At 50.6% G+C, this 23,765-nt stretch overlaps 3 protein-coding genes across 10 annotated transcripts in view; 2 read left to right on the forward strand and 1 right to left on the reverse strand.

The window, feature by feature from the left end:
• The window catches only part of USP30 (ubiquitin specific peptidase 30), a 24,139-nt gene extending 19,888 nt beyond the window's left edge, over window positions 1-4,251 (forward strand). Inside the window, exons 12-13 of one of the 3 annotated variants that reach the window (XM_018061092.1) lie at window positions 1,234-1,354; window positions 1,820-1,917. In XM_018061092.1, coding sequence (XP_017916581.1) covers window positions 1,234-1,354; window positions 1,820-1,823 — 125 coding nt within the window. In that variant the 3' untranslated portion in view covers window positions 1,824-1,917. Of the gene's footprint in view, window positions 1-1,233; window positions 1,355-1,797 lie in introns of all 3 variants that reach the window. The other 2 variants (XM_018061089.1, XM_018061091.1) reach the window with 2 other exon arrangements.
• On the reverse strand, window positions 4,154-9,360 carry ALKBH2 (alkB homolog 2, alpha-ketoglutarate dependent dioxygenase). 6 transcript variants are annotated; one of them, XM_005691590.3, is made up of 4 exons: window positions 9,005-9,360; window positions 8,333-8,765; window positions 6,529-6,727; window positions 4,154-4,753 (listed from the first exon to the last, which is right to left on the reverse strand). In XM_005691590.3, exons 2-4 carry the CDS (start codon window positions 8,607-8,609, stop codon window positions 4,447-4,449), a joined length of 783 nt encoding a protein of 260 aa, XP_005691647.3. In that variant the 5' UTR covers window positions 8,610-8,765; window positions 9,005-9,360; the 3' UTR covers window positions 4,154-4,446. The 6 variants fall into 6 exon arrangements, with proteins under 6 accessions (XP_005691647.3, XP_013826222.2, XP_013826224.2 ...); XM_013970768.2 differs by having other exon boundaries at window positions 9,251-9,339; XM_013970770.2 differs by having other exon boundaries at window positions 9,266-9,323.
• Window positions 10,954-21,766, forward strand: UNG (uracil DNA glycosylase). The gene is made up of 7 exons (XM_018061093.1): window positions 10,954-11,164; window positions 11,819-12,025; window positions 12,735-12,830; window positions 15,333-15,430; window positions 16,032-16,120; window positions 17,129-17,307; window positions 20,636-21,766. Exons 1-7 carry the CDS (start codon window positions 11,036-11,038, stop codon window positions 20,774-20,776), a joined length of 939 nt encoding a protein of 312 aa, XP_017916582.1. The 5' UTR covers window positions 10,954-11,035; the 3' UTR covers window positions 20,777-21,766.

The following is a 23,765-nucleotide window of genomic DNA, read 5'->3' on the forward strand; positions in this document are numbered from 1 at the left end:
GTATGTAATGTGTTTAGTTCTTCATTAATGAGGGAAAACGCACTGACTTTAAAGGCTCCAAGCCTGAACATCCCGTCCTGTTCCACCCTCCCTCCACAACCCTCCACCCCGTTTGCTGCTCCTAGTCAAGCCAGGACTGTCTTCCCTGCACCCTGGCCTTTCCCCACCTAGTGCCCCTCACTGCTTTTGTTCTTTTTTTTTTGGCCCACCAGGTCTTAGCTGTGGCATGTGGGATCTAATTCCCTGACCAGGGATCAAACCTGGGCCCCCTGCACTGGGAGCACAGTCTCAGCCACTGGCCCGCCAGGGCAGTCCCCGCCCCTCACTCCTGTTACTCGTCTTTACATCCAGCTGCGTGGCCTGGCAGGACATCACTCGCAGGGGGACGGAGCTCTGTCCCTTCTCAGCAGATCCGCGGATTAACTTTGAGAGTAGAGCAGCAGGGGTGGGAAGAGGGCCCAGTTCTAAATCAAGGGCCTCCTGGCCTCACTGTCTCCTCTCCCAGGTAGGGGCACAGGTCTGCTAGTGTTCAGAGCGGGGTGGTTAGAGAGGCCAACAGTGTAGCTGGGCAGTGTTAAAGGCCCCCAAATATGACACTTGAAAGGAGAGGAAGTGTAAACATCTCCTTAATTATCTCATCTGCGCCCGTGAACACATCCCCGCTGTCTCTGACTGCCGCTCCTCAGAAGCTGACAGTCGGAGAAGAGAGAATGTTTGGATCAGTGCTTTTCAGCAGGGAGTCTGGCCCCCAGGGGGCACCGGGCTGGGGCTGGTGACGTGTTTGGTTGTTGAGGCCAGGAGAGGAGGCGCTGCTGTGAGCAGAGGCCAGAGGTGCTGCTCAGCATCCTGCAAGTGCCCAGGACAGCGCCCACAGAGGGCGACCAGAGCCTCAAGGTCGAGAAGCTTCAGTTTTGGTCAGAAGGCCAGTAAGCGGGCCACTGCTTGGCTCTGACACGTTGTCTTCAGCAGCCAGGCCTGGAAATCTCAAAGATCCACAGAGTTGTCACCGTGAGCAGGAGGCTGGGAGGGGGATACAGTTTTTCTGTTTGGGAGTAAAGCAGGTGGAAACAAAAAAGTAGGAAGTTTTATGAATCAACATAGCACAAAATCAAGTTATCTGCTTTTCCTTTGTAGCCTTATCAGGGAGTTAAATCTCAAGGTAAGCAAAAACCACGTTTTGTTTACCCAGAGCCGCTGCTCATCTTAATCGCCTTGGGCCTTTTTCTCTTGCAGTTCGCAATCACCCAGGGGGCCCCAAAACACAGATTTTCATGAATGGCGCCTGTTCCCCATCTTTGTTGCCTGCGCTGCCGACCCCCATGCCTTTCCCCCTCCCAGCTGTTCCTGACTACAGGTGAGCTGCTCCTTAGACTCACAAGCCTCATTCACTGATTGCTTTAAAAATAAGAATTATGAAGTCCAAAATCGTAAATATTGTGGGTATGTGTGTATACATGTACAAATGTAAGAAAGTGTGTACACAGAGTATAAAGAAAGGAATCCTACCTCTGGGACACCGCCCAGAGGCCACCAGTTAAATCTTCGTTTTTCTCTCTGTAAAGGTGTGTGTTCGTGTGTATATACCACACAGTGTAGGTACACTGACAGAATTGGACGGCCCACCAGCCAGTCAGTGGACGTCTGCATTTTAATGATTGTATAGCGTCCAGCTGTAAGGCTGCACCATCATCAGTCCCCTGTCATTGAATCCAGCTAGGGTCCTCTTGCTCTTTGCTTTTGCCTCTAAACCTTCCTCGTTGTATTTGTAAACCACTGGCCTTTGTTCCTACCGTTCAGCTCCTCCACATACCTCTTCCAGCTGATGGCCGTGGTCGTCCACCATGGGGACATGCACTCTGGACACTTTGTGACCTACCGGCGCTCCCCGCCCTCGGCCAAGAACCCCGTCTCTGCCAGCAGCCAGTGGTTATGGGTCTCCGACGACACCGTCCGCAAGGCCAGCCTGCAGGAGGTGCTGTCCTCCAGCGCCTACCTCCTGTTCTATGAGCGTGTCCTCTCCAAGGTGCAGCCGCAGGGTCGGGAGTACAAGTCTGAGGAATGACCCTGCCCCGCCCCAGGGCTGGAGAGCCGCCGGCACCGTCCCAGCGCTGTGTGTCTGTGCGTGTGTGTGGCGTGTGTGAGCAGCCCCACTAGAGTCCTGCGGCCTTCTGGTGTGGTGTAAGAGCAGGCTCCACAGAGGAACTGGCGGCCCCGATTCACACCAGATGAGGCCCCTACCCCCTCCCCGCACAGCTTGCCCGTGGGCACCAGGGTGGCACCGGGCACCATGTATGTCTAGACCGTGTCTTGTCACTCATCCGATACAGGTAATTAAAAGGAAGCAGACTCCAGAAGCCACCTTTTTTTAATATATTCTGATGCATCAGGTATTCTCAAAGGGGAGTTATCTGTCTGATCCTCCAGGGCTTCAGCGTAGATCTTTTATTTTTAATAAGCAAGCAAGGCCCATGAAAACGGATGAATTAGTGAAATCATTAAAGGCAACAATTTCAAAGAAAAAAAAAGTGCCTTTCACTCTCAACTGCTTTTGTAGCACGTCCCTTCTGGAAAACAGACCTCATCTGGGAGTCACATGAACAATTTTTGCAAAGCTCTGATTGTTCCAAAGTGACCGAATGGAGAGCAAAGGGACAATTCAGAAGACGCCTGGCGCACACCCGCCTTCCCCTTTTGTATGTCTTTTTCTAACCTTTCAGAGTCTTTATATGTAGTGAAAGCTCATCTGCCAAACCCGCCCCTCAGGGGAATTCTTTCTCTACTTCATCAGTGACAAGTGACCATCCTTGCTGCTGTCATCTTGCGTGTCCTGGACTCTGAGAGGTGTGGCCACCACTTATTACATAACTGCCCAGACAGCCAGAACCTGGCGGCCTCCGCACTGTACCCACGACCACCCTCCTCCATAGAAAACCCTTTCTCACGCCAGGACCCACCACGGACCATTACTCTCTCCCATTTATTTGTTGCCCACGTGGAGCTCCTGAGGTTTACAGGTGAAGCCGGGGGCCATAACAGACAGACAATCCTGGCCTCCGCGCGAGGACTGGATTCAGAAGGAAGGGCGCAGACCTCACTCGGGGCCGCCACCTCTCCACACCTCGGTTTCCTCATCTGTAAAGTGAAGAGTTCAATTCCATGGCCATCAAAGTCCAGCCCATCCCACAAAAAAGGAAGAAAGAAGTTTAAGAAAACTTTTGAAACACACAACGGCGGCTGACACCTAGCCCCATCATCCTGTCCTAGACCCATATTCTACACGTGTTGGTTTCCAGTACCTCGTGCAGAAGGCCCCATCTGATCATCCTCCCCCATCCTCAGGTAAGTCTCATGAAGGCAGCCCAGGGCCAAAGGAATTTCGAGGACATAGCGGTATCTCTGTTTTAGCTAGATTTTTTTCTTTAAAAAAGAAAGGATACCAAATCCAGACTGACTCCTCAGAGGTAAGATTTGGAATCAGGTGCATCCAGGTCACCTGAGGTCAGGCTGAGGACCATGCTTCCCCCGGTGGGCGGGCTGGTGACACTCCCAGACAAGACCTTGGCGTCAGCTGAACCCACCGGAGGCCTGGGCAGTCCCCATTCCACCGGGCCAGGTGTGTGCGTCCCGAGGACTGGGAAGTCCTGCTATGGACTGTGAAGGTTCTCCAGACCGTGAGCATCAGGGAGAAAGGAGCAGCGTGAAGCTTCTGCTCTGCTCCCGCAGATGTCCCTTCCCGACTTTGCCGCAGACCCCAGCTCTGATGGTGAAAGGGGCGTCCCCGTGATACCCAAGCCTGGGGCAACACGTGCCCAGGTCGCGTGGCCTTCACCTGCCTGACCAAGCCGTAGCTTTGTGCACCTGCCCTTCTGCCGCCATGTACTCTGAAACCTGCCATCAAAGAGGTGCCGGGTGTGAACAGTGCCTCCTTTGAACGTTTGGTTGTAAGCAGACCCTTGGTCAGAGGCCAGGGACTGAGCCACGGCTACGGCCATAAATGTGAATGATCTCCTGGCACATTCTCTACCCCTGACTTAAGGGTGGCTTCCTCACATTGTAAATTATTAGGCGTTAGTTAGCAGCCAAATAATCTTATTTCTAGCATTCAGTTATTTACAGTCACTTCTTTTTGCAAAAACCCGAGTCAAACTCATAGTTTATGCCATAATAACTGTTGATTTATGTATTTGCTAAAGGTACCTTTTGTATCTGCTGTATTATAGCAATAAAAGAATCATTTTGTTAGGAAAAACATCATCTGGTATTCTTTCGTAATTCACCAGTATGACACCAATGTCCTCTTTCTCTGAGTTCTGTGTTGTACCCATAAGAAGCCCTGCGCTTGGGTGAAACCCGTTCCGTGTTCCCTGTTGGTAAAAGAAACAGCAGCTCCCTCGAGGAGTGGGGCCCGAAGGAGCCAACAGAAGCACTCGCTGTTAACAACGCTGTTCACTTTGTAGTAGGCCGGATTTTCCGAAATGTCAGGTTGACCCGGGGAGCCAGAACCTTCTTTCGGACCGGGAGACTGTGGTACCAGTGAGTGTTGGTCGGGTGGTTCATCATGAGTAAGCTGCCATGGGCCAGCTGGAGCCTGACCACCGCCAGCCTCCGGGAGGGGTGCTTCCCCCGAGAATCCTTATGCCGGAAGAAGAAGTCTCTGCAGGCCCCAAAGGAGACAGAGGCGATGGGGCTCCCGGGAGCCAGTTCTCTCTCATCATCCCTGTGCTCACCAATGTGGTCCTGGCCGTCTTTGTACCTGCAGTGAGAAAACGAGCAGAGTTCACAGAACAGTCCTCTCTGGAAACACACCACCCACACTGAGGGTCCTCGTCCGCCAGCCAGGAAACAGTGCCACAAACCCAGGTTCCTGCAGGGGCTGAAGGGCCATACCTGGTCTACATAGTGAAGCAAGCCTTTCACTTTGTTATCAGCCCTCTTTGATCACAGGCTTTAAAACAGCCCACTAGTAGGGCATTCCCTGGTGGTCCAGTGGTTAGGATTCCACGCTTCCACTGCCACGGCCCAGGTTTGGTCCCTGGTTGGGGAACTAAGATCCCATAAGTCAAACGGTGCGGTCACAAACAAAAACGCCACACACATGGATAGAGGCCAAACACACGTCTTACAGTCCCCCGATTCATATTTGTAAACCTTTATCACGTAAGAAGCCTTCTCTCTGTAACTTAGAATAAAATCTGTGTTCCTCGCCTGGCCCCTGCCCACCTCTGAGCTGAGCTCACCCCACACCCCTTTCCCTCATACACCAGTGGGATTTCCTCTCCACAGGCACTCCAAACTCCCTCTGCTCCCCCTGCAGAGGCCTGTGGGGCTCACAGTCCCTTAGTTTAGTTATAAGCTCCAATGTCACCCTTTCCCGACCCCTCCTCTAATCATCTTCCCCTAAACCCCAAATTCTCAACCAGGGCAATTCTGCCCTCCCTGGGGGCACTCAAGCGATGTCTGGAGACATTCCATTGCTCCAAAGGGACCCTTGGAAAGAAGGCACAACCTAAAAGTTGAAGACCGTGTTTCATTCTGCAGGCAGAACTGAGGACTGAAGCCCGGGAGGCGGTCTCTCAGCTCTGAGGGATGGCCCCAGAGTTAAGGCAGGAGCCAGGATACAGAGGGGTTTTGCAACAAAAACCAGGTAGTTGGAACATCAAAAGATTCTTGTTAATTAAAGAAAACCCAGACATCACAGGTTAATGAGTTCCGTGTTTTCTATGTATGGGAAGATGCAAGAATCTGGGCTCACTGAAATCATTCCTTTGACAGGCACCTCAGAGATCTGGGGCCAGGATCCTGTTCTTTGCCAGGCCGGATGGTGCACCACTGGGGAGGCCGCAGTGGCCCCGCATCCTCCGTGTGCTGACACGGAGGGCAACCATTTCTCATCCACAGGGAGCTCCTGGCATCCGGTCAGTGGTGGTCAGGGATGCTGCCCAACATCTGGCACCACAGAAGTCAGCCCCAAGAAGAGGATTATTTGGCTGAAAGCATCGAGTGCTGTTGAGAAACCCAGACTCCTTCCTCCCAGATCGTTTATCAATGACTGCAGGTATCCTGTTCACCTGTTCATCAGTTCTCGGCCTCCCTCCCCACCAAGGTGTGTCCATGTGTGCTCAAGCAAATCTGACGCTTTGTAATCCCACAGTCCATGAGGTCATGGACCCCATAACCTCGGTCCATGGGATTCTCCAGGTAAGAATACTGGAATGGGTTGCCATGCTCTCCTCCAGGGAATCTTACCAGCCGAGGGATCGAACCCCCATCTCCTGCACTGGCAGGCGGATTCTTTACCACCGAGCCACCTGGAAAGCACCCCTGCCCCCGAGGTGAGCACTCCATAAAGACGAAATGCTGGTGCTGGTTCACTAATAGGTCCCCAAGTACACTAAAGAATTATCTGTTGTACAAATGAGCAAAATACAGGGGAATCCTAAATTCTTCCTTTTGGAAGAGACAGAAGATTTATAAAATCCAGTCCATGCTCCTGGGAAAAAAAAAAAAAAGGTAAAGACAGAGTGTCACCTGTTGACGAGCACAAAGTTGAAAGTCTGTCCAGCCACCAGAGAAACACGATCCCGGACACGCTCCAGAACGGGGATCCAGGGCTTTGGGGACAGAGTGAGGCCTGAGAAGCTGTAGGTCAGCCCAGTGTCGCCGTATGTCGCCTGCTTCCTTGGGACATTGTGCCACTTCCCGAACACCTGGACCCTGGCCAGCGCACCTGTGCAAGGGAGACATGGGGCCTCAGAAGTCTCCACTGGCTCCCTGAGCATTCAGGAGCAAAAGTACAACAGGAGTAACATCTATCACTCTGGCCGAGGACCTCCTCCTCAAAAATGATTGTGGCTCAGCCAAAGCCTTCCTGTGAGGGCGGTGATTCTTGTCCAACATTGAGAGAAACAGCTCTAGTCCAATTTAAAAAACAAAACAAAACCCTGTAACTTAATTGCTCAGCAGAACCAGAAAAAAAAAGAGACTACAATTGGAGCAATATGAAGTGAGGTTACACACTAGCACGGTGATGTTGCCAACTGCAGGGATGCAGGGGTGTGGGCATCCAGGGCAGATGGCGCTGATGCAGCTCTCGATGGAGGCTGGGTCTCCCATGGGCGTTTCTACATGCCCCCGTGCTCTGCCATGCTGCAGTGGTTCTCAGCGTGGGTTCCAGCATCAGCAGCATCGGAAACTCTGGACACTAGTCTGCAGGGGGCAGGGCCAGCAATGGAGTGCTCACAAGCAACAGAGTCCTCCAGGTGACGCTGAGAACTGGTGCACAGGGATTACCTGGTAACTTCCCAGCTCTCAGGGGACAGGCTATTCCCATTATTAAGTTTGTATCGCAAGCACTCAGTAAGGTGCTTGGCCCAGAGATGCCAGGAGTATGTATTAATTAACAAACTCATCCATTATTCAGTTCAGTTGCTCAGTCGTGTCCAACTCTTTGCGGCCCCATGGACTGCAGCACGCCGGGCTTCCCTGTCCATCACCAACTCCCCGGGTTTACTCAAACTCATGTCCATCGCATTGGTGATGCCATCCAACCATCTCATCCTCTGTCGTCCCCTTCTCCTCCCGCCCTCAATCTTTCACAGCATCAGGGTCTTTTCAAATGAGTCAGTTCTTCACATCACGTGGCCAAAGTATTGGAGTTTCAGCTACAGCATCAGTCCTTCCTATGAATATTCAGAACTGATTTCCTTGAAGATGAATTGGTTGGATCTCCCTGCAGTCCAAGGGACTCTCAAGAGTCTTCTCCAACACCACAGTTCAGAAGCATCAATTCTCCGGCGCTCAGCTTTCTTTATAGTTCAACTCTCACATCCATACGTGACTACTGGAAGAACCATAGCTTTGACTAGACGGACCTTTGTTGGCAAAGTAATGTCTCTGCTTTTTAACATGCTGTCTAGGTTGGTCATAACTTTTCTTCCAAGGAGCAAGCGTCTTTTATTTCATGGCTGCAGTTACCATCTGCAGTGATTTTGGAGCCCCCAAAATAAAAGTCTCTCACTGTTTCTATTGTTTCCCCATCTATTTGCCATGAAGTGATGGGACTGGATGCTATGATCTTAGTTTTCTGAATGTCGAGTTTTAAGAACTTTTTCACTCTCACTTTCATCAGGAGGCTCTTTAGTTCTTTGCTTTCTGCCATAACGGTGGTATCATCTGCATATCTGAGGTTACTGATGTTTCTCCCAGCAATCTTGATTCCAGCTTGTGCTAGAATCCGTTATTAACGGCTCTTAAGTTCAGATTTCTCTAAACACAGACCAGTAGTGTGTTCAAACCAGCCTTCCACACACAACCCCACCATCCCTCTGCTTACCTGTAAAATATTCCACTTCTTTCTCCAACTCTTGGAAAATTTCGTCTGCTTCGGCTTTGCCAAACAGGACAGTGTAATCGCAGTCCAGGCCCTCGGCTTGAATGCGCCGCCAGCTGAGGCCTGCTGAGTCAACTTCATTCCCCAGGGCTGCTCTTCTGGGGTTTTTCTTGCTGTTTCCCTCCTCTTCTGCCAACCCTGCTGGGCCTCCTCCAGTCTGCTCTTGTTCCATCCTTCTCTTAAGGCCCCCGACAGCCGCCTTCACCAGGAATCTGTCCATCTTGTCTCCACAACACGAAGACCTGGAAGCTGGTGGCCAGGCCAAGAGAGATTGCCCAGGGTCTATCCCAAACACCAAAATCTACTCTGCAAAGTGGTCCCACAGGGGCATTCCTCCTGTTTTCACCGTTTCATTTTAAAAGTTTAACACCAAGTCCTATAAAGGAAGTAAGAGGAGGTTAAGGCTGGAAGGATCCCTTAGAGGTGATCTGGTCAGGGGTCTCCCACACCGGGGTTGGTATCAGAATCAGCTGCCTAGCTTGCAAAACCCACGTGGCTGCCACCCATCCCCTCAAAAGAGCAATTTTTAAGAGATAACTCCCCTCTCCCCGCCCCCGCGGAATACGTATGCCATTGGCAAACCTGGAAACTACTATCCAATCCCTCACTTTATACCTGGGAAAGTGACACGGTGAGAGGTGGGGGTTGCCTAAATTCACCCAGAAAACATGTCTCTCTCTCCCTCTGCCACCCTGCAAAGGACGGGAGTGGATAACTGACGGGCCCTCCCACACAAGTATTAACAGATAAAGTATTGAGATCTTTAAATAGACATGATTCAGAATCTAAATGTTTAACAACGGTTAAACGTGGTCATAAACACGCCGAATTCTGATAGAGAATAATAACTGTAATACGTGCGTGGGGTGGTGGTACCGAGGGTTCTCTTTAAAATCTCAGCACCCGCTAAACTCCGATTCCTGTAGACACTCTAGAAAGGGCTAGCGGGGAAGAGAAAACATTTACCCGCCCCCACCACAGAACTGCTTCCGGGTAGATTGCAGCGGCGCTCTGGAGAAAATCCTGGCAAATTTGCAAAACAAAGCCGTGGGCGGTCTTTGGGCGCCACCTGTTGGCCCTTCGGGCGCGTTGCAAGCACCACGGTGGTGCAGGGTCGTTACTTGTTTCGCAGCTGTGCGGGATCACCAGTGGTTTGGGAGCAGCTGGTTGATGGCATCTGTCCCTGGGGATTAACGTGGTGTCCCGACAGGGAGCTGGGCCACCAGCATACTGTCGTAGGTAGGGGCACGAATTCTGCAATCAGACCCTTGTAACTTCCACTTGTTTCCTCCACTGAAGCTGTGTGGTTCCTACAAATCCCTTAACATCTCTGGTCTTGAATTGCCTTCTAGGCACAGTAGGAACTACAAAACCCATGCCAGGAGGATTAAACAATGAGAGGATGTGTGAGGCGATGCTGCTGTTCTCCAAACAAACGTCAGCTTTCATCCTCGCCGGTTTTTGGTTATTTTCTGTCTACAGTTCCTTCACCCACTTGCCACTTGAGGGGCATTTGGTTGTTTCCAGTTTGGGGAAAATCCAGATATGGTCGCTATATCTATTCATGTACAAGCTCTCCTGTGAATACAGATTTTAATTTCACTCAGGTTAATAGTTACGAATGGGATTGCAGGGGCACATGTAAGTCTATGTGTTAAATGGGCTTCCCAGGTGGCGCTAGATGGTAAAGAACCCCTCCTGCCAATGCAGGAGACATAAAAAACGCGGGTTTGATTCCTGGGTGGGGAAGATCCCCTGGAGAAGGAAATGGTAACCCTTTGCAGTATTCTTAGCTGGGAAATCCTAAGGACAGACGAGAATGTATGTGTTACTGTACACAAAATTGCCAAACTTTTTCAAAGTGGCTTTTATGTTATTATTTTAAAAAATAATTTAAAACGGCTGAAGACAGAAATAAGCAAGGAAAGAATAAGATCACTTGGCGGGGGGCGTGCACCATGTGGAATCCTATTTCCCTGATGAGGGATCGAACCTGTACGCCCTGCACGGGAAGCACAGGGGCCTAACCACTGGACCGCCAGGGAAGTCCCTAAATGAGATCGTTTCGGATGAAGCTGTAAATAGTGTCCGGCTAGAAAGTGGGGCAGGGGAAGACCCTTCAGAGGACGGGTGTCGAGTAGAGACTTAAAAGTTTTCCAGGCAGGGGGACAGCGCCCGCAAGGTGTAAAGACCACAGGAGGGACAAACTGGGGATGTTCCGTGACTGTTTTTTTTAAACCATTAAAATAAAAAATTGAAGTATAGTTAATTTGAATGCTAATTTCACTCCCATAGCAACTCTATGGGGGGGGACTTTAAGTTCTTTTTACTGGCTGAAAGGTGGAGGGACTTGCCCAGGGCAGAGGGACGATGGCTGAGAATAATGAATAAAAGAGTCAAATAGCTGAGCGAACCGACCCAAGGAACTCCGCCCTTTTCCAAACACAATTCGAAACCCCACTAGGCCTCAGGGTTCTCGCTTCTCAGCCCCTCCCGCACATGCGCGCTGGGGCCACCACCGCCCCCCGCCCAGAATCCCATTTGGAGCATGCGCGGGCTGCTTGGCGCCAACTGTTGACCACCGCGGCTGGCGCCAAACTCGCGGGACCCCGGGCGGCGCGCGTTGGCTTCTTCCTCGGCTTCGGGATGATCGGCCAGAAGACGCTCTACTCCTTTTTCTCCCCGAACCCCGCCAGGAAGCGAAGTGCCTGCAGCCCCGAGCCGGCCGACCCGGGGACCGGCGTGGCGGCCGTAGCTCAGAGCGGGGATGTGGCGGTGAGGAGCGGTTAGGGGTGGGGGGACCTCTCGTGGGGCCAGGGTTCAGGGAGGCCGAAGAGGGTGAGGGGGGTGAGGAGGGCGGCGGACCCCGCGAGAGGGACCCGGGCCGAGGGGGTTGCGGGAATGTGCAGCTGACTGGGTGAACGGGGGCCGCCTCCACGTGTTCAAAACAGCCGCCTTAGCGCCCCATCGGCGGCCATGCTGAGGGGCCAGCCAATGGGGGCGAGCCTCAGGGCCCACGCCGCCAATCAGAGGCGAGGGGGCCGGCCCGCCCTCCAATCAGAGGAGGGAAGGGGTGGGCCCCGGTGGGGAAGGTTTTTGCCGCGAAAAGACAGCGTGGGGACGCCAGTGGCGGGGCCCGAGGGGGCGGGGCGTCGGCGTCCCGAGCCCCATTCGCAGCCAACCCCTCGCGAGGCGCCGCGAGTCTTCCTCACAAACCCTTCTGCTCCCGCGTTGTTGTGGTTCTGAACTCGAAAATGGGGGCAGCGGCCTGCTAGTGCCTGACCGGGATCAGCCCAGGGTCCCTGGGCCTAAAAACCCCCACGAATGGGGGTCCTCTGCCCGGGGCTGTTGGGGTGGGGGCGGAAGCTGCGCGTGCCCGGGAGAGGCCCGCTGCAGCTGCTGAGCCGCCTCTGCGGGGACTACCTACAGGCCAGCCCCGCCAAGAAGCCCCGGGCCGGGCCGGAGGAGCCCGGCACGCCGCCCTCGTCGCCGCTGAGCCCGGAGCAGTTGATCCGCATCCAGAGGAACAAGGCGGCCGCGCTGCTCAGACTCGCGGCGCGTAACGTGCCAGTGGGTTTTGGTGAGAGTTGGAAGAAGCACCTCAGCGGGGAGTTCGGGAAGCCATACTTCATAAAGGTAAACTTGGAGGCTGCGGGCATCTTGCGCATAGAGCGGGCCAAGCCCACGGTTGTACGAGATTGCTTTCGTGGTTCCTCCTTTCCCTCCTTCAACGTTCTTTTCATGCTCAGGGGGTAAAATACAGTCAAGGTGTTTTCAATCTGCAGTTTAAAGTTTTTAAAAGGCTGTGAGATGATATCATAGCTTCTTTTAAAAGTTTTTAAAAGTAACTAAAAAAATTTTTTTAATGTCACTACTATTTTGATATTTTAAAGTTTGTTTTTATTTAGTTTTGACTGTGCTGGGTTTTTAATTTTTTTAAAAAATAGGAGTGTGGTTGCTCTACAATGTTGTGGTAGCTATCACAGCTTCTACTAACCCGTTTAGTTACTTAGTCTGCTCTCAAGGAAAGAGTGGCGAAGTAAAACCACAAACTCGACAGACTAAAAATCTGGGTTTAAAAAAAAGATAAAAAAGGGGGAGCGGTTTGCACCCGCGCGGGAAATCAGGGCCGCAGAGCCAATCAACTTGGACCCAGCCCAAAGAAAGCCCGAGGGTATTGAAAGGTCGGTGGGGTGCGGGGACTGTTTCAGATTTCCCCAGCAGAACTTGGGTATAAGACTTGGAAAAGGTTTAGGTAATAGTTCTTCCAACTGAAACTTTCTTACTGAATTCTTAGCTTTCCTGTGAGAATGTGGTTTGTAAACCTCGTTTATCTTCCCGTCAGCTTATGGGATTTGTTGCAGAAGAAAGAAAACATTACCCTGTTTACCCTCCCCCTCATCAAGTCTTCACGTGGACCCAGATGTGTGACATAAGAGACGTAAGTACAAGTTGTGGCTGAATTTTACTAAAATTACTAAAACGGGAGTGGGATTCAAATGGCATTTCTTAATTCGGGGCAGTGGAGTTAAACCACTACTCGTAATGTAGAAAGAACACTGGAATTGTGAGGTTTGGCAGGCTGTCTTCCTGTGTGCCATTTATGCAACAAAAAAAGAGAAGTTTGTGCATATGTGCATGTGCTGTGGCTTTTTTTTTTTAATTCTGGAGTGGACCCCATGCCCATGCGAGGTATTATTGTGGTGGTGGGAAAACTGAGGCAGGAAGCAGTTAAGTGTCTTTCAGCTGGTTCCCAGCAGCTCCACCTTGACTGGTATCTCTTCTTTCTGTGTGACCGCACTGCCTTATCGCTGACTTCTGGCTTGAACATGTCTGCTAAAGACATCTCTTTGCTTTAGTTCGTTGTGTGCAATGGCTGCGCACTGGGAGCTCTGGTCGCCTCAGACTCCTGTCCAGAAGCTTGATGGTGCCTTCGCATAGTTCATAGTTCACAGGAGAACACACAGCTGCTTCCCAGCCTCACCTCCACCTCCCATTCTCCTGGTTTGGAGCGGGACCAGTTGGTGACTCTCCTCACTTTTGTCTTTTGGAAACCAGCTAGAGCTGTCTCTGGCACCTCCCGGAAGGAAGCCCGTCCCCTACCGCCTTTGTGATGTGGATTTCCTCTAACCCTTCAGTGTCTGCTTGCACTGGAGGTGTTCTAGTGTTTGTTCTCCTTTTTCCTTACTGATTTTATAAGCTGAGGGTGGGAATCCCATGACTTGGTAAGTGTCTTAAATCAAAGAGAAGCAAAATTGTTGAGGAAGCCATCATGATAAGGTTGCCACTCCTAGAACTTAGCAAACGTCTCAATTTTCATTTTAGAGCAAGTACTTTTAACTTATCTCCTTGTTTATAGAGTTTAAAAAAAGAACCCTTAAGTCCTATTAAATTCAGTGCTGGGTTGCCCCTTGTTCAAAGTATGTGCTGTTTTGAATATCAGCGAGCAATACTGTAAAGAAAGAATAAGTAAAGAGCGTGAGACTTCTGAGAATCAGATGGCCTGGGGGCTTCTTTGCCCATGAGTGTATGGAGGGCAGGGATGTTACCTGGCTCCGCCTAGGCCCTTATCTAGGACCAGAACGGGAAAGCTTTGCTCCTGGATAGGTTTCTTCAAGAATATGCTGGGGCCCACGTGGATACCAACCAGGGGGACAGAGAGGTCCATGAAAGTGGCCGGGTCCAGTCTGGATTCTTAAGGATACAGTGTACTTCAGCCATGGAGGAAGATGTTAAGGAACAGGACAGGGGTGCGGGTATGAAGAGAGGTGGGTGGGCATCCATCAAAAGGCCTAGTAGTATGCTAACACTGACCTCGACAATGACCTCAGTTTCCTCAGGGGCCATCCCTTAAGAGGACACAGGCCGACCTCATTTTATTTCACTTCACAGAAAACTGCAGTTTTTACAAATTGAAGTTTTGTTGCACTGTCAAATGATGGTTAGCATTTTTTAGCCATAAAGTACTTTTTAATATGATCTGTGCTTTTTTTTGACCTCATGCAGTTGGACAGTTTGGGAACAAGAACATTTACATGACTTGTTTTTTTGCCATACTCACTTAATGAGGAGATCTGGAATCAAACCCACAGTATCTCCTCGGTGTACCTGTCCAGGGGAACAGGCACCTTCATAATGCAGCTGGTGGAGGATGGGAATTTCTTTTAATCTGTCGAAAAGCTATCTGGAATATGTCTGAAAATTTTAAATACACTTATCCTCTGACCAGCAACTCTACTCTTCTGAATCTGTTCCATAGAAATAAAAGCAACAATGGGACTTTCCTGGCATCCAGTGGTTAGGACTCCTCACTTCCAATACAGAGGGCACAGGTTCCATCCCTGGTCAGGGAATTATTAATAAGATCCGGCATGCCACATGGCATGGCCAAAAAAAGCAACAGTATGTAAAGATACATATAGTAGGAAGTTTACCTCATTGTCTTCTGTAAGGGAAAAAATTGGGAAAACCGACTGCCCGTTAATGATTGAGCTCTATTGACTTAAAGGAGACTCACAATGTATGACATGAGAAACACAAAAACTTGAGCGTGATGAGTCCAGTGACCCTCATTATATGGCTGATTACAAACAGTTGGATCAAGATGGGATAGAAGTGACCGCTTGGCATGTTTCTGGATGGTCATACTGTGGCAAGGGCGTAACTCCTTTTGTAATTTGAAAAACAAAGGGGATGGAAGCAAAGTTGATCCCCAATTGTTTCAAATATCCAGGTCGGAAAAGGGAAGGGACGTTACAGGAGGTGACTGAGGGAAGGATAACTTGGTCATGCAGAGCCATAGGGCCAGGCCCCACCTCCGCCCTTCCGAGGCCCTGAGTGGGATCGGGTTGCGGCTGCCCTTGCCTCAGTGCCCCGCTGTGTGAGTTGGCAGCAGCCAGGTGTCCATTCGCACTGTTTGATCCTCGCCGTCTGGTGTTCACAGGTGAAGGTTGTCATCTTGGGACAGGATCCATATCACGGACCCAATCAAGCTCATGGGCTCTGCTTCAGTGTACAGAGACCCGTGCCGCCCCCGCCCAGGTAGGCAGGCTGTACTGGTGGCTCCAGTCGTGACTACTTTCAGATGCGGGCTTTGCGGGTTACAGGTGCGCCTGTCTGTGGGACCTCCACTCGCCTTTGGAGCAGGATTTCTCATTCTCGGCACTGCTGACATTTGGGGCTGGGTCTGTTTTGGTGCAGGCTGGGCCTGCCCTGTACGATACTCAGCAGCACCTCTGGCCAGCAGTACTGCCCCCTACTTGTGATGATAAAAAGTGTCTTCAGACATTTCCAGAAGTCCCCCGGAGGGCAGAAATCACCTCTGGTCAAGAACCCCTGCATTGGAGGATTTCATGTATCATTTGTAAATGTAATAAACTTATTAAAGATATAAACTTTAAACCCATCGCCTGAGGGTGGTGGTAAATCCTGGGCTAATTTGCTGGGTTTTCCAAAGTTCTCTTCCCTAAACGCTAGCAGTGACCGAGGTAAAGGGCTTCCCCAGGTGTGCCTGTCAGAAAGGAGGGGCAGCCCCAAGGGCTGGCTTTGTAGGCCGTATTTGCGTGTGTGCTGGCGGGTCCTAAACTTCCAGAATGGTACTTAAGATTGTGGGGTTTTTGTTTTTCTTTTGACTTGCTTTCAGTTTGGAAAACATTTATAAAGAGCTGTCTACAGACATAGATGGTTTTGTTCACCCTGGTCATGGAGATTTATCCGGATGGGCCAAACAAGGTAAGCTAACCACAGCTAGATGTGTTTTGGGTGGATTTCAAGAGTCTTCTCTTTCCTGTCCGGCCGGCTTATATTTTTAAAAGATACCCATGTGGAACTAGAAAGCTCTAGTAAAATGGCCAAGTTTCAGTCAAGACGTGTCTCATCCTGCAGCCAGTGTTTCTCATGTTTATTTGTAACGTGAAAGAGAAAATTGGTTGCTTGGCATCCATACTTCACGGTTACCCACTTGGACCATTCAGGAGGCAGCCTCAGTTTTCTCATTTCAATACACGGCTTGCGTTATGTGTTTAATACCTATCTACAGGACTTTTTCTTTCTTTCTGAACAAATAAACTATAACCTGGAGAAGGAAAGAATATTTACTCTTTGTTTTCTTACAGTGAAATTTTTGTTTCAGTGAAATGTCTTGGCTTCCTTGTGTTAAATTCTGAGGTTATTTCATGTCACTTAGGATATATATGTATATATATATATTTTTTTAACAATTCTTTCCCATGATGGATATAATGTATAATTGTATACTCAGAAGATGTTGAAAGTGTAGAGGTGAAAATAAATCTCACCCAGAGGCACCTACAGATCCTGTCCTGATGCTACCTGGTTTTGTCATGCACTAAGCTCATTATTGGGTTTTGGGGCCAACTCATTTCAGCCTCTTTTTTTTTTTTTTAAATTTTTATTGCTATATAGTTGATTTTACAGTGTTGTGTTATTTCTGCTGTATAGCAAAGTGCTTCCATTATACAGATTCTTTTTCGTTTTGGTTTATCACAAGATACTGATGCAGAGCCCCTGTGCTGCACAGGACCATGTTGCTTGCCCATCATCTGTATAATAGTTTGTGTCTGCTAACCCAGACTTCCAGTTCACCCCTCGCCTGGCACCCGCAAGTCTGTTCTCTGTGATCTGGGAGTCTGTGTGTTTCTTGGGCTCGTTCATCTGTGCCGTGTTTTAGGTTCCGCGCGTCAGCCTCCCTGGAAACCACTTTTCACTGTGTGTTCGCAGGTGTCCTGCTGCTCAACGCCGTCCTCACAGTCCGGGCGCACCAGGCCAATTCTCACAGAGAGAGAGGTTGGGAGCAGTTCACCGATGCCGTTGTGTCATGGCTCAACCAGAACGCCCACGGCCTTGTCTTCTTGCTCTGGGGCTCTTATGCTCAGAGGAAGGGCAGTGCCATTGATAGGGTATGTTGTGTGGGGTTTTTGTTTTTTTAATAGTTTAAAGCAGGCTAGACTATTCTAAGAATTTCAGTTATGTGGTCCTAGAAAATCCATTTCTTAAAATGAAGCTTATTTTTCCTTATGACTATGATAATATTAGGTTTTCCGTCAAAAATTGAGCAGGACTCAGGGGCTTTGCTGGCGGTCTAGTGGTTAAGACTTCTCGCAATGCAGGGGCCCTGGGTTCCGTCCCTGACTGGGGAACTAAGATCCCACGTGTCACATGGTGAGGCCAAAAAAAAAGGTGTGTATCTAACCGACCTTAGATAAAATGATTAGTTGTGTGGTGAGGAAAGCGGTCGGCCCGCTTCTGCCTGGATGCAGTCGATGGCACTGGCATAAGCTTGCCGTGTGCCTGGGAAGCTGCGCAGGCCCTCGGGCTCCGTCCATGTGGCAGGCAACGCAGCAGATGGCGAGTCAGGCGAGCCTGGCTTTCAGCAAGTCTGAGGGTGTACACAGAACACGGAGAGTCCCACTTCAGCGCAGGTTTACCTTCCCCCGTGGAAGCACCGTCCGCGCTCTGGCTGCCAGTCCCTGACACCACTAACTCAGCTCGTCATTCTCTGCCCTCCCCGCATCCTCCCCAAGTTGTTCCTTCCTTCTCCACTTACTTAGCGAGGCACCCATGCATACCCAGTTACTGTGATGAAAAACCAGAAGTCATCCGAAAAAGTTAAGATGCCATGCTTCCACTGCAGGGGCCCTGGGATTCAAGCCCTAGTTGAATCCCCACGTGCACCTTGACCAAAAAAAAAAGCCCACCCAGAAGTCATCCTCCAAGCCTTCCCCTCATGCCCTTTAACCCAGTACTAAAACCACCCCAATTGCCACCGCTCTGGGCTAAGCCCTGGCGTTTCTCTGGGATGCCTGGCGCGGACTGCAGGTAAAGTTGGTTTGAAGGAGACGGGTTGTTGTGGGGCTGGGACGGGGGGAGGCATGCAGGCGGGCAGCAAGGAGGGGTGCTTAGCTTGGGCTGCTGGAGGCACTTGACAGGGGCAGTGAAGCTGGGTGGAGAAATTATAGTGTAGACACTTGGATAAGTGAAGGAGAAATCAAGGAGGCCTGGCAGTTGATGGTGTGTCAGAGATGCACAAACATGCTGAAGCCCCGCCCCTGTCGGAGCAAGTCCAGCCCTTCTTAGGCCGCGACTCACCTGATCTTAACAAAGGCTACCTCCAGGGCAAGGCATGGGGGATACGCGGGCTCCCCTTTACGCCAGGCTCAGGGAGGCGAGGCCACTTGCCCGCTCACTTGTGAGTGGAGCTTCTGACTGATGTGAGCATCCTGCCCAGACCTAGGTGGGCCTCTGGGCGAGGGTACCAAGCCAGCCATCAAGTTCGGGTCCAGAGACTGGACTCGCATGTCATTTATCCTCTCCATTTTCTCTGAAGTGGAGTTCCATCTTAATTTTTCTCTGTAGAGGTTCTTTGTGAACGAGCAGGATATTTTCAGGTGTTTTTCTTTTGGGGAGGGAATAGTACGAGTAAAACCTGGCATAAATGAACTGACTGCTCAGTAAGGTCTGCTTACCTAGGTAACAAAATGTGTATGAGAGGCATTTCCAGTCTGTGGTCAGAAGCATGCTTACTCAGTATATCTGTAATCTGTAGTATTAAATATGGTTTAGTTTGAAAGTAAATAATCACACATGTTCTAGACCTCTCTCTTCCCCCTTTCCGCTGCACGCACCCCACCCCACCCCCGCCCCGCCCTCCCCACCTGCCCATCTTAGCCTCAGGTCGGCCTCATCTCATCTTGCGCAGAGTGCTCAGACACCTTCTCCCTGGAAGGCCTTGACTGGGGTCACCAGCTGGGGTCTGGGGGTGGCCTTGGCCTGCCTCTCAGCCTCTGAACTCCAGACCCCCAAACCACCTGGGTTTCTTGTGGGCGCCCCACTCTCCTGCCTGCCTTTGTCCAGCACATGGAGGTCTTTGTGTGCCCCAGGCTGGCTGCTGACTTGCCCTTCGGAGTGCACACAGGGACCTGCCCTGCCCACCGGATCCTGTGCTGAGTACCTGGCCTGCATCCCTTCCCGATGCTCTGTGCACAAGACCCAGCTTTGTTCTTCATGGAATCTTAACCAAGCTGTCACTGCTGTTACTCCCAGGCCACAGGTGAAAAGTGGCCTAGGGACAGTCAGCGACTCTGGAGGGTGCCCCACTGCTGAACGGCAGGGCCAGCACCTGGATCCAGGCTGCCCAGCAGCCCCTCCTGGACCGAGCTCCTTGAAAGCAGCCGTGTCTCGAAAGACAGTTATTCGCAGGGTGTTGTGTTAGTTGCTTAGTTGTGTCTGACTCCCTGTGACCCCATGAACTGTAGCCCGCCAGCGTCCTCTGTCCGTGGATTCTCCAGGCAAGCATACTGGAGTGGGTTGCCGTTCTACTGCCCTCCTCCAGGGGGTCTTCCCGACCCAGGGATCAACCAGGGATCTCCACTGCCGGAGGATTCTTCACCATCTGAGACAGAAACTGCTTGTTGGGCGATGTTTAGTTAAATACAGGAAATAATTAGGAAGAAAACAAAAATGGTCCAGGATCTTCCCACTCAGTTAGCTACAGGTGACATTTTAGTAAATTTTAAGTATTCCATTTTTGTGGTGAGATGATTGAAACAGCAAAGCAAGGTACAGGATGGAAAAGAAATGCCTTCTACTCGTTCCGCTAAAGGAACTACTATAATTAGTGTCTTGGGTCTTATCTGCTCCCCTTCCCCCAGAAGAATTTTTTTTTTTTTAATGCATTTATCCTTTCTTGTCTCTCTTTTTCCACTTGTGACAGATTTTGAGGGCTCCTCATATCAGCATGTATAGCTTGACCTTGTTCTTCTGGTAGCTGTGGGGTGTTGCATTGTCAGAACCTTTAGGAAAATATGTTTTATCTTCTGCACACATAGCGCTGGGTTTATAGCAGGGTTCTCCGGCTAGGAGCTGCGCAGCAGTGTCCCTGCTCGGCCCTGCATCTTTTGTGGAGATGTGTGCATCGCTGAGTCCCTTACCAGAGGCAGTCTCAGCAGTGGGACTGCTGGGTCATAGGAGGACACAGGCACCCACACAGAGTGCCCAGCAGAAGGTGGAGAGGGAGGGGTCTTCTGCTTTCTCGGACCCTCCTCCCTGGGTAGTGGCTCTACCAGCCATTGGAGGATGAACTCACGCACAGACCTGTGCAGACGCTGTGAATTTAGAGCTGGCACGGCGGAGCAGCAGAGCTGATGGAAACGGCAAATGCCAGAGTGGTTTGGTTAAAAATTACAAATGTGCCCCCACGGTCTCACCACCCGTCTCCCCCTCTTTCAGAAGCGGCACCACGTGCTGCAGACCGCGCACCCCTCACCGCTGTCCGTGTACAGGGGCTTCTTTGGATGCAGGCATTTCTCTAAAACCAACGAGCTGCTGCAGAAGTCCGGCAAAGAGCCCATCAACTGGAAGGACCTGTGACCTTGTGACCTGGATCCTGGGGGTGACATTGACCCTGGGGGTTGGGGTCTCTGAGCGGTTTTCTAAACGCTGTGAAATAGAAGTATTGGTCGTTTATGAAGTCAAAATAAGAAGAAAATCTCCCTTGTGATTCTCAAGCACTCTGCACAAGGGAACATGTTTCAAGTGGAGCAGCCATGAGCCAGGCTTCCTGGGGGTGGCGACTTTATTCAGCTAGAGATAACTGGACCATACCAGCTGTGGCTCAGGCTTCCCTGGGAGGGACCTGAGGTCGAGTGCTGACTCTTCCTCTTTGTTAGCACCTTCTGACAGCCAGCTGCTGCTTGTTTTTACTGATAGATTAGACTTTAGATGTGGGGATGCTGACTGTGTTTATTTGGAAAGGCCCCCTTTGCCTACCCTGGCATTTCAGTCTGATCTGTGGTCTTTCATGGAGCCCTCAGGAAGACTGAGCATGTTTTGTCAGTTCCCAGAAATTAGGGATTGATTTCCTGCCTGTAGTAGAGGTGAAAATTGCTAAGGAACCATCTCCTTGGTGTGAACTTTCAGTGAATAGAAGCTGGGAAAAGCAAATTTGGTCTTATTTATATAGTAATTCTTCAGGTGTTTCTAAGGAGTAAGCTATGGAAGTTGAACATGAAGCAGAAAGCATTGTTTTAAGAGGAAAGAAATGCTTTCTTTCTGGGTACATCCTGAGTTGGCGTTTTTGAGCCACCAGAGACTGCCAGTGCTGTTTCTTCATTTAGAGGGGTGGGAATTGGACTGAAATCACTTTAGGATTTTTCTTTTCTGCGACACTGGTGAATTTTGCTTTTTTAAAAGATACGCAGATATGTATATATATTTTTAATCCTCTTTTAAGAGACAGCCTTTATTAGATGTGCACCTCCATCCCCAGATGACACGGTTTTGCTGTAAGCTGGGTTTAAAGGGTTAACCCAGCTGGGTTGAAAGCTGCCTGAGTTTGATAATAAAAGACTGTTGAAGTTTTACTTGTGCCTAGTTCTTTTGGGCCCTGGGCGAATGCCCTTGGACTAGTCTTAACCCTGGGTCACCATGGCAATCATTGTGAGCAGGAAGGGCCACACTTGCCTGTGCTTCCTCCTTCCTCCCACCCCTGCCCCCGCTCCACTGCCTGGCAGCCTCGGGAAGCCCTGGGCCTCCTGAGGGGCACAAGCAGGAGGAGGTGAGGCGTGCTCAAAGCTGGGACCCCTCCCCACCCTGAGGAGCACCCTGGGTGCTGTGGAGCGTGGGCGGGGGCTAGATGGGGTTGGGATCTGCTGGGAACCTCTTCTGGCTGGAAAAAATATTTTTCCCGCTCTTGATGTTGAGAAAGCAGCCATGGGTCACCAGGCATTTGAAGCATATGCTAGTCAGAGGCCAAGATGGCAAATACGGCAAATGGGCTGGAGACTAGTTGCAGCAGACACAGGCTACTCTAGAAGGAAACATCAGAAACTGTTAACATTGATCCCTGTGGGGAAGCAACCTGGGTAGTTGAAGGACAGGAGGGAAGCAGCTTTCCCACTGAACTTCCTTTTGAACCTGTAAACTTATGTTAAACTCTGTTCTCATTTACCTTTCACCTGGCTCCCTCTCATGTTTGTATCTTACTGAACCACAGTACAAGGATCAAAACCAGAAATCAAAACGGCACGGGGGCTTCCCTGGTGGTTCAGTGAGTCTGCTTGCCGATGGATGGAGGGAGCGCAGGTTTGATCCCTGGTCCCAGAAGGTTCCACATGCTGAGTAGCAACTAAGCCCGGGAGCCTCAACTGCTGACCCCACGAACCCTGGAACCTGTGCTCTGCAACAAGAGAAGCCCAGGCATCCAGAGGGCCCCTGCTTGCCACACCTAGGGGAAAGCCCACACAGCAGTGAAGACCCCATGCAGCCAAAAAGACAAACTGCAGTTACATTTTTTAAAAAAGGGGTTTGTACAATGCTCCCTACTAAATACGAGCTTTATTCAAGTTTCTCGTTTTCCCAGTAATGGCTTTTCTGTATCAGGATCCAGGATGCCACATTACACTTTACTGTGATGTCTCGTTCAAAGCTGGACTGTGACGTGTTCTCAGTCTTTCCCTTGATTTATCAATTTATACATTTTTGGCAATACCACAGAAGCTATGTGCCCTTCTTGGTACACCATCTCAGGGAACTAAGATTACTTAGTGGGCTTGTGCCTGTGGATTCCAGCACCTTCTTGCTCCTGGCTGCCTCAGATCCCTCTGTCCCGACAGCCTGGCCTGGGGCTTCAAGCTCCAGCATCAGACTCCAGGATATAGCCCTCCAGAGACAGCTTACATTAAGTAACCCCTACAGGTCACCTAGCACTTCCCAGGTGGCACAGTGGTAAAGAATTCACCTACCAGTGCAGATGGAGGTTCAATCCCTGGTTCAAAAAGATCCCCTGGAGTAGCAGATGGCGACCCATGCCAATATTCTTGCCTGGAAAATTACATAGACAGAGGAGCCTGTTGGGTTACCATTGTGGAGGCGGGGGGACGAGGGAGGGTCATAAAGAGCTGGACACGACTGGGGGACTAAACAACAGACAGCAGTCACCTAAGTTCAAGTACCTGTGACAGATCCCTTACCCTCTCTGGCTGGCTGTTTCCACCTGAACCCTGACTGAGTCAGAGAAGGGACATTGGTTCAGAGCAGCTGGGTCCTTAGAGCTCAGGGCTTCCAAAGGCCGTCAGCATCAGCATCCTCCCAGCAGGCCTGCTCCAAATCCAGCTTTCTCACCTGCCCTGTAGCTGTCAGTGGAGGAGGAGGACAGACCCTTCCCAGGCTGGCACTGACAACAAAAAGCTACAACTCCCTGCTGACCCATGGGCCAAACAGGGAAACTCAGAATCAATCCTACGTAACAATCAGATACTCTGAGCCATAGGGAGATTTTGGTAAATGGAACTCTTAGAACTGGGGTACCCTGGGGACAAAGCTGATATGGGACTCCGTAGGTGGAATCATCCCCTCCCCG

This window comes from Capra hircus, chromosome 17 (assembly GCF_001704415.2).
Source record: "Capra hircus breed San Clemente chromosome 17, ASM170441v1, whole genome shotgun sequence".
Taxonomy (NCBI): Eukaryota; Metazoa; Chordata; class Mammalia; order Artiodactyla; family Bovidae; genus Capra; species Capra hircus.

Excerpts from the sequence above, each read along its gene's own strand:
- ALKBH2 (XM_005691590.3), bottom strand. The coding sequence starts at position 8,609 with ATGGACAGATTCCTGGTGAAGGCGGCTGTCGGGGGCCTTAAGAGAAGG. Across the intron at positions 6,728-8,332 it reads AGAAGTGGAATATTTTACAG|GTGCGCTGGCCAGGGTCCAG; the intron begins GTAAGCAGAGGG and ends TCCCTTGCACAG. Across the intron at positions 4,754-6,528 it reads AACTTTGTGCTCGTCAACAG|GTACAAAGACGGCCAGGACC; the intron begins GTGACACTCTGT and ends TTCTCACTGCAG.
- UNG (XM_018061093.1), top strand. The coding sequence starts at position 11,036 with ATGATCGGCCAGAAGACGCTCTACTCCTTTTTCTCCCCGAACCCCGCC. Across the intron at positions 12,831-15,332 it reads AGATGTGTGACATAAGAGAC|GTGAAGGTTGTCATCTTGGG; the intron begins GTAAGTACAAGT and ends TGGTGTTCACAG. Across the intron at positions 15,431-16,031 it reads CCCGTGCCGCCCCCGCCCAG|TTTGGAAAACATTTATAAAG; the intron begins GTAGGCAGGCTG and ends ACTTGCTTTCAG.